We start from the raw sequence: 13,040 nt of genomic DNA, 5'->3' as shown, positions 1-13,040 counted from the left end.
TACAGCTGACAGATTCTTGTTTATATAAGAATTTGATTTTAGTGGAAACATGCTAAACCAACTGGGAAAGGATTGATTTTTCAACATACAGAATTGTGAAAAGTACCTATTTGAGGGGAACAAATTAGGTTGTTACTACACATAACACACCAGAACAAAAAACAGACTGTAAAGGGAAGTTTTATAAATGAAAGGAAAAATTTAAACTTAAAAGAAAATATAGGTGGGGCGCCTGGGTGGTTCAGCCGTTAAGCATCTGCCTTCGGCTCAGGTCATGATCCCAGGGTCCTGGGATCGAGCCCCGCATTGGGCTCCCTGCTCAGCGGAAAGCCTGCTTCTCCCTCTCCCACTCCCCCTGCTTGTATTCCCTCTCCTGCTGTGTCTCCCTGCCAAATAAATAAAATCTTTAAATAAAAAAAGATATAGGTGTAAGATTAGCTCAGCTGCTGCCATATTATTATTAAAATTGAATACATATTTACCCTGTGACTTAGAAGATCCACTCCTACTGAAATACCTTGAAGAAACTCTTGTGTGCCTGGAGACATCTAGTTAGGAGACATGTCTAAGAATGTTCATAATAGGGGCACCTGGGTGACACATCCGACTCTGGGTTTCAGCTCAGGTAGTGATCTCAAGAGTTGTAAGATCAAGCCCCGCCTCCACTCTGCACTTTGTGGGGAGTCTACTTGAGATTCTCCCTCTCCCTCTGCCCCTCCTGCTCATGCACTCTCTCTCTAAAATGAATAAATCTTTAAAAAAAAAAAATGTTCATAATAGCAAACAAGAAAAAAGTGTTCATTAACAGTAAAATGGATGAATATATTTAGTTTCATGGTTGCCTATTGAAAGGAGGATGTGAACTTGAAGGGGCAATCAAGTGGCTTCTAAAGCCACTGATAAATAAGGTAAAACCATAGGTTCTGATTTGCCAGAGATAGTTCAGTTTATGCTTCTACTATAATTTTTAATTGCATTACCCTTCTCAAGTGTTTCAGCTTAGGTTGTTAATTATATGATCACCCTACTAATACTTTTCTTAGTTTGTGTGGTAGATACAGGGGTATTTGTTTTTATATATAAATCCTTTTTGTGTGGGTGACATTTTTCAGTAAAATTTAAAAATGTTCCATAAACTCACACTTTGGGTTATTGTTGCCCATTTTCTTCTTATTGAGACTTCATTGTCAGAGAATAAAATGGCTTAGGGGCTCAGTCGGTTAAGTGTCTAACTCTTGATTTTGGCTAAGGTCATGATCTCAGGGTTGTGGGATCAAGCCCTACATTGGGCTTGAGTGGAGTCTACTTGTCCATCATCCTCTGCTCCTCCCCTGGCTCTCTCTCCCTGTCTCTCTCTTTCTCTCAAATAAATGAATAAAATCTTTAAAAAAAAAATAAAATGGCTTAATATTCTAAATATTTTGGAGAAGATAACTTAAATGTTAACTCAAGTATAAAATATAAAATAATAGAAACACCTACTTTAATAGATTCTGTTATTATGAAAACAACCACTTGATTGTTATATAAGTTTAACAAAGAATTAGCCTTGGTTAATTTGACTATAAATTAACTCTTGGTGGTTGTCAGTAGTCTTACCCACAAAGGACAAAGAAAACATGTCAACATTACTTTTATTTATGTATTGTCATTTATTTTTGATTTATGTTGTCTCTCTAGGTTAAGAGCATATTTTATATACTTGATTACATTGTAGGCTTTATAGTTGTGTTATGCAGAAACTGTCAGCCAGTAACAGAAAAGTCATATGTGTACTTTGAAAACATGGAATACTACATAAGCCTTCATTAAAGGTTTCAGTTTTACTTACCATGAGCATGTAGACCTGATTTTAAATCTCTGTCCTATCATGTTATAAGGATTGGGTTAGACCTCTAATTTTATTACTAGCATAATTCCTAGTACACAGCAAGTTTTTTGTAGCTCTTATTTATCATTCCTTGTGTCCCATTTCTGAAGTTTTGCCTTAATTTTTAAAAATCAGTCGTTCAAATATTTTATGCACGTTTGCCAGGTACTTGGAAATTTAATAATGAACAAAAAACAAAAATCCCTGCCCTCTTGGAACTTATTAAAATCTTTGACTCCACAGAGGGACATATTTTATTTAGAATCCATTTATTATTTAAATCTGGCATAAAGAATACTGGTAAATATCTGATTGTTAGGCAGTGAGTAATAGAAATAGCCAGCTAGGACCATTTGCATGTATGTAGTATTTAACCCTTTCTGTTGTACAACACACTTGAAAGGCTTTTTTCTAGAAATGCTGTAAGTGAAATTATGAATTTTTTCTTTTGCATTTGATATTTATCAATATGACCATTTTCTGTATCTGACATTAATTTTACTTAAACATGTAGTTTAACACACTTTGAAAAATATTGCCCTTAGCTTAGAGTAGAAAGAAAAGCTGACCTGGTTTCTATTTGAGATCTCTCAGGGTTTCTGACCTAGTATTCTTTCTACTCTTCTGAGGGCCAGGACAAATTAAACTTGTTTTAAAAAAAGTATTTCGGAAAAGTCCTCTTGAGAAGGAGCCAAACCTGTGTGCTGTGATTTAACCGGGGTGAAGTTAGCTAAACTGCTTCTATAACACGCAGTCTACACAGGTTCAGAGAAGAATCTGGCCATGGCTAGAAGTGTTGGCGTGAGGTGAGGGGCACATAGGAAGGAATGCATAGAACCTATCTTGAGTAAAAATACCTGATTACCTTTTGCCCAGGAAGCCTAGTTTATACATTGTAGGCAGATAGCAAAAAGTTGGCATTTTAGTTTTTGTCATCATGTGTTTCAATTGGCCACCCTTCTACCAGCATACGTTATCCCTGTTATCTCATGTAAGTGCTTCTGACTTTGCTGGGGAGCTTTGGATATACAAGAACATTTATTAAACAAGAATATAGTTAATGATTTAGTAAGGTCTGTGAGCCTCTTGAGGGCAAAAAAGAAAAAAGTATTTGATTTTTCTTTGTAATTGCTGGTTAACCCATGCTCAATAAAGAGTTGTTGAATGAATCAATCTGACTATATGCCACTGACATAACTCATATATCTTAGGAACTGTCAGTAAGCCATTTTATTTTACTTTTTTTTGCAATAAGCCATTTTAAAGCAATGTGATCAACTGTAATCAGGTTTGTGTAGTGTCAAACTGGCTGACATTTAAATGATTCTAAATAATTCTGGTGGAGGATACTGTTCATAATGGATTAAAAAAATGGGGCCATTGGCTTAGGAACCAAACAATATATTTTTAAATTCTAGTTAATTTCCATATAGCTCTTATTTCCATCCTACAAAGAAGGGTTTTAGCCATAACTTGACCATCTTTTGACATGCTGGAAATGCTTTTGTAGGCTGACCTTTTAGAAATTTTATACAGAGAACAGATCCAACTTGTGATTGTCTCCAGAGGAAACAAATACATGTGACTTAGAAAACAGCAAGTTTTGTGTATAGGGAGCCATAATGAGTAAACTGTGTTTCAGTGGAAGTTGTAATTCATAACCAGTGACAAATTGTATCTGTTAGAATAGGCATTTATAAAAGCCTTAGAGTTGGAGCTTAGAGTTTGAAAACTGCTTGAGCGAGAGTTTGCATTTTTTAGTTTGTTCTTCCTAACCATAAAATTGATCTAGATATATTTTAGTGCTATGTAATTCAGTATATTCTGCTGCTACACCAGACATTGTTAATTGATACTAAAATTTTTGGTGGTTTTAAGGGAATCAGTAAAAATAACATTTCCCTCAAACCCTCAATCAGAACCAAGCTGATATGATAGGAGACATGTCAGCTCTCTTACTAATTAGTCTACTAAAGAGTGTGGCTTTAGATATGCAGCCAGAATGGCTTGCTGACACCACTTCTAAACTAGACTGACTTCTCCAAATAGCCTGGGCAGTTCTCAACAACTCCCCTGTAGCATGTAGTGGAAAGGACAACAGAAGGCATCTTCTAGAGGAAGCAGCTCCTAAAAGAGGGAACCAAGAGATGAGCCTCACGTTATCTAGATCTCCCAAACATTTTAAGCAAGTCACTCCCCTATGAAATTATAGTAACCTCTAGCAAGTAGAAACATGAGCCTATTGATTTTTGGTGCAAAACTTCTTTCCCCCCTAACTGGATCAAATAGTATTTGTGATTATATTTTCTTTGTTCTCTAAAGGTTGTGTTAAAGCTTTACTTTTGGGGGGTGGGGGGGAAGGCATCTTTGACTCCTGGATAATCTTCATTCTTTTTTCTCATTTTTTACTTAAAATTTTTATTGGGGAAGGGTATATTTTTTCTTAGGATTAGATTTCATGTAAGTTATAGTTTGTTCTTTTTACTTCTTCCTTCATAAGGAATTTGCTGTAGACACAATATAGTACCCTAGCTGGTATCCCTACTTCCTCTGTTATCAATAGTGTAATTTGTAGAACTCTAGTACTATGAAACTCTCCCAGGAAGAGACGTCATGGTGAAATAAATTCTGGAAATAGTGCATACTATATACTGATCACTGGTATGTTAAAAATTCTTTTAGTAAATCTTGTAATTAAAAATGAAAAAGTACTTTAATTTTGCTTAGCATTTTCCTAACTTGACCATTGAGTACTTCCTTAGTATAGACCTCCTGTTGCCAATCCAGTGAACAGAAAATATTTCTGGAAAGACTGCCTTGATTTCAATCCCTATTTATCTTTCTCACTTTCTTCCTGTCCCTCCACTCCTGCTAAATAGGAAGGTTTAAACATTTTTAAGTAGATAGAAATGGGAGAATAGAGATGGAAAGTAAGACTTGAGTTAAATAATGGGTCGTAGAAGGAAATGGAGCCATCTTTTAAACCAAGATTTGGATACTGTTCAAGCCAAAGATGTTAGGTTAATTAGTATTACTCGGTTATCCCTGACATTCTGCAGAGGGTGTTCTTTTCCCCACATAACACTTAATACACCAGAACAGAGACACTCTTGAAATTTTTCTTTAAAGGAAGCATTTTATATTTAATTTAGTTTTACCATTTGCTTCCATTGTAATTTGACAGCTGTTTTCCAATGAAAATAAGTTTGACTCCCACACAATGAAAATCATCTTCAAGAGGCCTAACATTCTGTTTTCAAAATATGTGACTGCTACATTTAATTCTTGCTGTATTATAGAATATGCTTAACAAAGTTATTAATAGATTGAATGTTTATGAACATTTACTTAGTAAGTACTCAATAACTGTTAGCATAAGAAAAAACTGGTAGACAAACGACCTTACCTTTATTCATCAAAACAAACAAAACAATATATACATGAAAATAGGATTACCATACCACCCTGGACGCACCAATCTCCTCTGATCTCGGAAGCTAAGCAGGGTCGGGCCTGGTTAGTACTTGGATGGAAGCCTATTTTTCTTTTTAACTTGTACAGATTGAATGGGACTTGAATGTTTAATTCTGGGGTAGGATCTCTCGGCTTTTTCTTTAAAAAAGAAATGCTGGGAAGTAGTATAAAACAAGTTCGAGGTACTTTATCTCTGAGTACATATGATGATTTCCCATGAATGAATTCTGTTTCCTTTTCCCTGTGCTTTCCCCTACCTCTTGCTCTCCCTTTCTCTCTCTCCACAACACACAGCCACACAGTTTTATTTAAATATCACAACTCTTTTTTATTATTATATCCTAATTTCTGAGATGCATCAAACCTACATTTATTTTCAACAAATGACCAGACCTTAAATTAATATTCCTCCAGGGCCAAAGTCAAATATCACTAATTAAGGTGTGATACAAAAGTAAATGTAAAATTTTATTTTAAAAAATAATCAAATGTTAAATACTGACATCATCATGCAGGAATGCTAGTCTACACGTTAGCTGTTTAGTTTGCTCCAGATAATTATACAGCGTATTTAAAAAATCCAAATAGGTATTCACTGTTTATAAGCAGTTATTCTCAACAAGCTTAAGTCTCTAGACTCAAAACTGTAAGCAATTTTTATCTTCAAGCAACTTGTGAAGCTGTTTTGAAGCTTGATTATTGAGAATAAAATGTGTTTTGAAACCTCCGTTTTCTTGCCATACCCTTTCATGTTTTCATGGATATTGTACCAGATGTGGAAATTCTCTTGTCATGAAATTTTAAAATAGCATAGTTGACATTCTGCTTTCCATTCTTGTCAAAATGTGAAGAATTCCCTAATAGGACTTTTTCTTAAGACTCATAGCTTAAATCATTAATTAAAAATTAAGTCAGTTCTTAAGTTAGTTTAGTGATATGATAGTATTGAAGAACCTATAAAGGTTAGAATTATGATATAACCTAATTTCTATTAATCTACCTTGTATATTTTTATAAATATTTATTTACTCAGAAAGGCTATATTCCTCCTTTAGTTATAGCACTCTCAATGTTCATATTAACTGTAAATCTGTATCCCTGTTTAATGATTTGAAAGTTCTTATCTAAATTTGGCTTTCACAGTTCTCACTAATAATTACTGCATTTTATTCTTCCAACACAATGTGCATTTATACTTCAGTAAAATTTACCATATGAAGCAATAAATTTTTATTCTATATCTAGAATGCCTACCAATGTTTATTTTGTTTGTTTAAGAAATATTTCAGAGAGCGAGAGAGCGCAGGGGAAAGGGGCAGAGAGAGGGAAAGCATCTCAAGCCGACTCCACACTGAGCCCAGAGCCCAACAAGCCCAACACAGGGCTCTATCTCACGACCCTGAGATCATGACCTGAGCCAAAACCAAGAGTCAGACACTTAACCAACTGCTCCATCCAGGCACCTTCCATACATTATTTATATTGATATAGAAAGGATAGTAACTTGTGTGATCAATCACATGGTCATTAATCAAGCACAGATGCAGAGGTACTAGAATTGTCATTGAACTGATGAATTGCTTGTTTGGCATTCTAAAGATCAAGACTAAAGCTGAAGCTGATTTTGGCTGAATACTGAGGCTGAGCCAAACTTCTTTGAATCAGTGTTTTATGTTTTGGGAAAACTTAGTTGTAAGGATATTATGCGATTTATGTGAAACTATACAGATAATAAGTGGTAGAAGTGGAATTTTGACTATGTAGCCTAAACTTCTCTTCTGCCTTTATAAATTGTGACTGACCTTAAAAAACAGTTGGTCTTAGCATCATTGTCCCCTGCACACACACAGATTTCTCCATGTCCCTTTTCTTCTCTCCTTCCTTCAAGAAAAGCTAGGATAGAAAAGAGTTTTAGAGGAGAATATCATGGGGCGCCTGGGAGGCTCATTCGTTAAGCGGCTGCCTTCAGCTCAGGTCATGATCCCAGGGTCCTGGGATCGAGCCCTGCATCGGGCTCCCTGCTCCGGGAAGCCTGCTTCTCCCTCTCCCACTCTCCCTGCTTGTGTTCCCTCTCTCGCTGTGTCTCTCTATGTCAAATAAATAAATAAAATCTTAAAAAAAAGAATATCATTTCCTTCCTTTTCAGTGAAATTACTATTTTAGAGACTGCTTAGGATTATAATTTGATAAAAAATAAAGTGTAGAGTCTTTGAAGACTTTTTTCTTTTTATTGATAACTGCAATGAATAAGCCCTCAGGGAGATTAAACTTTGCTAAATTACCCCATATTATATATATATAAATTGTCTTTAATCAAGCTTGAACACATTTATGATAGCGTTGGTAACTGGAGAATTGGTTTATCAAAAATAAAATGGGAATTAAGATGTAAAATTTAAGTTTAAAAGGTAAGATACTAAGGGAGCAACAGGTCCAAAAGCAGAAGAACTTCCCAACTCTTAAAATTTTCTAATTTTACAGATTATCTTGAAATTTAATAAAAATATCAGTTATGGTTACTATTTAAATTTTATTGCCAATAACAAGAGGACCCTGAAAACTCCCCTAAATTTCTAGCCAAAAGGAAATGTTTGATATTTACAAAAGCTTCTTATACATAGATAAGACTTGTTTGTGTCTCTTTCAAAGAGAATCAGAACCCCCAGACATTTTTTATGGTAAGTTTTATTGAGATAATTGTAGATTCATGTGTAGTTATAAGAAATAATAAAGAGAAATCCTGATCCTTCTCTTTGCCCCAGTGGTGCCATTTTGCAGTGCTGTAAAACAACATCACAACCAGGATATGGGCATGGATATAATCTACCAATCTTATTTAAATTTCCCCAGTTTAACTTGTATTATGTGTGTATGTATATTTAGTTATATACCATTTTATCACCGTACATTAGTGTATTCACTACCACGTAGTACTGAACCATGCCATCACAACAAAGATGTTTCCTATTGTTCTTTTATAAATCCATCCACCTCTCTCTCTCTGTTGCCTTCCCAACCCCATCCCTAATCACTGGCCACCTCTAATCTGTTTCCATTTCTAAAATTTTGTCAATTCAAAACTGTTCTATAAATGGAATCATACAGTATGTAACTTTGAAATTGACTTTTTTCACTTAGCATAATTCCTCAGAGATTTATCAGAGTTAAGTGTATCAATAGTTTCTTTTTGTTGTTGAGTGGTATTCCATATATATGCACCATAGTTTAAACATTCACCTAGTGAAGAATGACATCTAGACTGTTTCTAGTTTTTGGCTTTTACAAATAAAGCTGCTACAAGCATCTGTGTACGTGTTTGTATGTAAGTTTTCATTTCTCTGGGATAAATGTCCAAGTGTGCCCAGAATTTATTTTAAGTGAGAAATTATTGAAGTGCCAAAATATTAACTCAGAGAATAGGTATTAGGGCTAGTCATGAATCTACTGTTGTCAGTCTTTTAATCTGAAGTGAAAAAACATTTTCGAATTGAGAAAATCAAGTTCATGTACTTTTTGGAAGGAGATTGGCACCAAAGAGCACTTTTACTATGCATCTTAGAAACATTAAAATATGAGAATTTATGCATAAATACAAGATAATCACAAAATTTATGAATTATCACAGTTTGCCATTAACTGATAGGTGTAGCTGATTCACAGTCATTATATTTTTAAGTAGGTAATATTTTAATCTTTTCTGATTTTAAAAGTAACAAGTAATTATAAAAATCAGAAATGTATAAATATATAAAGAAGAGAATTAGAACTCTAGTACCAGCAAAACTACTGTTAAGATTTTTGGTGTATTTCCTTCTAGTCTTTTTTTGTGTGCATATAATACTAATTTAATTTTTATAAAATTGAGGTTAGGGTTAACTATACAGTTTGGCATCTTACTTAAAAATTGAAAGAAGTTAAAAATTGAACTTTAAAAATGTTTTTAGCCATTTATATGTCTTCATTTGTGAACTGTTCATTTTTTTCCCCATTTTTATATTGATGAGATAGTGTTAGGGTTTATGACTTATTTGCTCATATATAAATAGAAAACTTTTTCAGTTGGATTATTGTTTTACTTAATATCTCTTCTTTTATGTCCCGTTTTAAATCATTTTTCTTATTCTTCGAAGATATGCTGTGATAGCATTTGGATGTGCTAGCTGTCCAAAATTAACTTGTGGGCGAGAAGGCTGTGGAACAGAGTTTTGCTACCACTGTAAACAGATTTGGCACCCCAATCAGACCTGTGATGCTGCTCGACAAGAGAGAGCCCAGAGCTTACGTCTGAGAACTATACGTTCTTCATCCATTAGTTATAGTCAGGAGTCTGGAGCAGCAGGTATTTATGTCTAACTTTGTCTAATAAAATATTTGACACAAACAGAGCATTATAGTTATCTTAATAAAAAATGCAGTATTCAAGTAGTTCCTGTTATTACCTTTTCTCCCTTCAGTTTCCAAAAGTGTTTTATGTGTTGTTAGTATTTCTAACCCAGAAGCACTCATTCTTTACTGTGGAAGAAAATGGTATTGAGGTTGGAAAGATTTTATTGTAAAAAAAGAAAAGGAAGTGCCATGGTGATTTATGTAACTGATAACTGAGGATGGTCTGAAACTGTTGTTCGTAAAAGTATATTATGCAAAGCTTAGCAAAGATTTTTAAAAAACATCTTTTATTTGCAGATGTCTCATCTAATTCCAGGATCAAGGATTCAGAATCATAACTTATGGGACACTAAGAATTTTGTGTCTTTGGCTAGGAATTTTTAAATTACCTGGGGATCTATATATGAACAATGTATGCATCTCCTAAATCTCAAAAATTAAAAAAAAATTCTGAACCTCTTAATGTTCTTTGAATAAAAATTGAAAAATTAATATTCCCCATTTATAGAATTTCATTGTTTATTGGAATTTCAGTCATTTTTAGAAAAATACTTTTCTCACTGATTGTAAAATGGAAAAACTTGGAAAATACAGAAATTTGTCAAGAAAATCATTTACATTCCTACTAGCAGTGTACTGAGATAGTCATGTACTTCATGCTATTAAAGTCAAATTTAAAATTAAATAAACTTTAAATTCGGCATTTAATACTTTATACAGTGTACACAGATTTTCATGCTAATTTGCTCATTGACTTGTTTGTTTCCTTTCCTGAAGATTTGGGGTGGAACTGAAAGGTATTAATAATAATTTGTAGGTATGGGTACAGAAGTAATTCAAAGGAAACCTGATATACCTAAACTGTACCCTCTAGGGTCAGCTGTAGCCATGGAGTGGTCCATTTGGAAACGGTATCCCTCTTTTCTAAGCATGGGCATGGGTATTTATTGACTGGTTACAGGACATATGTATTGAGTAAGAGCCTGAACTCTGGAATCAGTCTGTCTAGATTTAAATCCTACTTTTTCCACTAATTCTGTGTGACCCTGAGCAAGTTGTCTCATCTGTAAAATGAAGATACTAATAATACTTATGTCTGTAAGGTTGAAACATTTCCTGACACATAGTAGGTGCTCTGGCTATTTCAGGTAGAGAAACTAGAGAAACCAGTTACCTGCTAGAGATTTGTGTTTGTTATTAATTTTAAAATAAACATCATGATTTAGTCATCCGAATGAATGTTGATTTTTCTCACTGTATTCACTGTGGAAGATTTTATGTTTATTTCAGCAGTGCTACCCTGGAATGCCTTATTGGTCATAACCTTAGATCCCAATACAGCCACTTAAATTATCTTCTTAATGTCAATTTGATTTCTGGAAGTGACCAGAAGTTCTTTTGGAGCTAAGTCTAACAACCAGAATATCATACCAAGTTGAATCACTGGTTTGGGGTGGATCCAAAGTAAGATGTGACTATAGATGATCATGAGAGTGATTATTTTTTTTTTATATATATATTAACTAGCTTTGAAAGTAACTATGAAAGAAAAATTTCCCAAAGGATTTGAGCCAGGTAGTAGCATTGTTGGAATAAATATAGCTTCCCAAGGTGATTATTTTAAAAACTTCATTTGGAATTTTTCCATGTTCAGAAATCTTATAATTCTGAAAATTTAAAGTACATGCATTTTTACCTTCAGTGCTCTAAAAATCAAAGCTCTCAGGACAAATGTTTATGTGATAGTTTCTTTTGACGAATCTCTAAAAAACTTGGCTACTCATTGACTTATGGGGAAAAAAGGAGGAAAGGGAACTACCATCTAAAATGATTTTATTAATTCCCGTTATTCCAGATATCTTGGTATTTTTTTGTCTCCTGTTATGATACATTGAAAAATTGGCTGCAACTTTTAATAATTGCTTGACATAATGATAGTAATTAATTGGCTCTTTCTGATCGGTCAGCTGAAGATAAATAAGTGTGCTTAATCATCTGGTACATGAAATAATTTGTATTATGACAAAATTATCTTTAAACTGTAACAGTATTACATCTACATGAGACACTTCCTTATAGCTACTAGGGAGTTTATGAACTTGGAGTTAACATTTTAAATGAACTACATATTTTTCATTTTTGTTACTATGCTTTCCCCCTTTATTAAAAATATACTTAAGGGGTGCCTGAGTGGCTCAGTTGGTTAAGTGGCTGCCTTTGGCTCAGGTCATGATCCCGGGGTCCTGGGATTGAGCCCCGCATCGGGCTCCCTGCTCAGTGGAGAGCCTGCTTCTCCCTCTCCCTCTGCCTGCCTCTCTGCCTACTTGTGCTCTCTCTGTCAAATAAATAAATAAAATCTTAAAATATATATATGTATATATTTAATTGGCTTTTGACCCCCATCTCTGTCCCCTACTACTACCACCCCAAGAGATAACCACTATTAACATTTTGTTTTAAGTCCTTACAGGTAATATGGTGGGGGTGAGAAAGTTTTTGAACAAATTTTGAGAACTGTATATTGTTTTGTAACCTGTTGTGTTTTTTTCCCCTAACATGACAATAACCCATATTTTAACCATAAATAGAAATATAATGATCAAAAAAAAAGCCTTGCCAAACATACCTTAAATAGAAATGGGAAACTTTTTAAAATTTTTATTTTTTTTAAAAAGATTTTATTTATTTATTTGACAGAGAGAGAGGACAAGTAGGCAGAGAGGCAGGCAGAAGGAGAGGGAGAAGCAGGCTCTCCACTGAGCAGGGAGCCCGATGCGGGACTTGATCTGAGGACCCTGGGATCATGACCCAAGCCGAAGGCAGCCGCTTAACCAACTGAGCCACCCAGGCGCCCCTGGAAAACTTTTTTTTAATATAAAGCTGCTGTTGGGGAGCCTGTGTGGCTCAGTCATTAAGCGTCTGCCTTCGGCTCAGGTTATGATCCCACGGTCCTGGGATGGAGTCTCACTCACATCGGGCTCCCTGCTCAGCGGGGAGCCTGCTTCTCCCTCTGCCTGCCACTCCCCCCTGATTGTGCTCGCTCTCTCTCACTGTCAAATAAATAAATACAAAAATATTAAAAAAAAACTGCTATGGATTAATTGATGTTCAGGGTGTTCAGGGAAGGGGGCATCAATTGACGATCTAATCAGTAAAACAACTCTAGGATTTTTGCATTTGAGAATATTTTGAGAGAGATAATGTGCACAGTAAATTTCTAATTTAAGAGACAAAGACAAAACAGCCTTTTGTAGATAAATAAGTACACAGAGAGTGGAAACATGCAGATACAGATCTATAAAGAGACATC

At 34.6% G+C, this 13,040-nt stretch overlaps 1 protein-coding gene across 1 annotated transcript in view; it reads left to right on the top strand.

Moving 5' to 3' along the window:
* The window catches only part of RNF19A (ring finger protein 19A, RBR E3 ubiquitin protein ligase), a 52,476-nt gene that overhangs the window by 25,174 nt on the left and 14,262 nt on the right, over positions 1-13,040 (top strand). Inside the window, exon 3 of the mRNA XM_027591426.2 lies at positions 9,475-9,683. Coding sequence (XP_027447227.1) covers positions 9,475-9,683 — 209 coding nt within the window. The remainder of the gene's footprint in view (positions 1-9,474; positions 9,684-13,040) is intronic.

The sequence above is a fragment of the Zalophus californianus genome, chromosome 4, assembly GCF_009762305.2.
Source record: "Zalophus californianus isolate mZalCal1 chromosome 4, mZalCal1.pri.v2, whole genome shotgun sequence".
Classification (NCBI taxonomy): domain Eukaryota; kingdom Metazoa; phylum Chordata; class Mammalia; order Carnivora; family Otariidae; genus Zalophus; species Zalophus californianus.
Note: the sequence above shows the minus strand (reverse complement) of the source record. Positions and strands in the feature narration are given on the sequence as shown.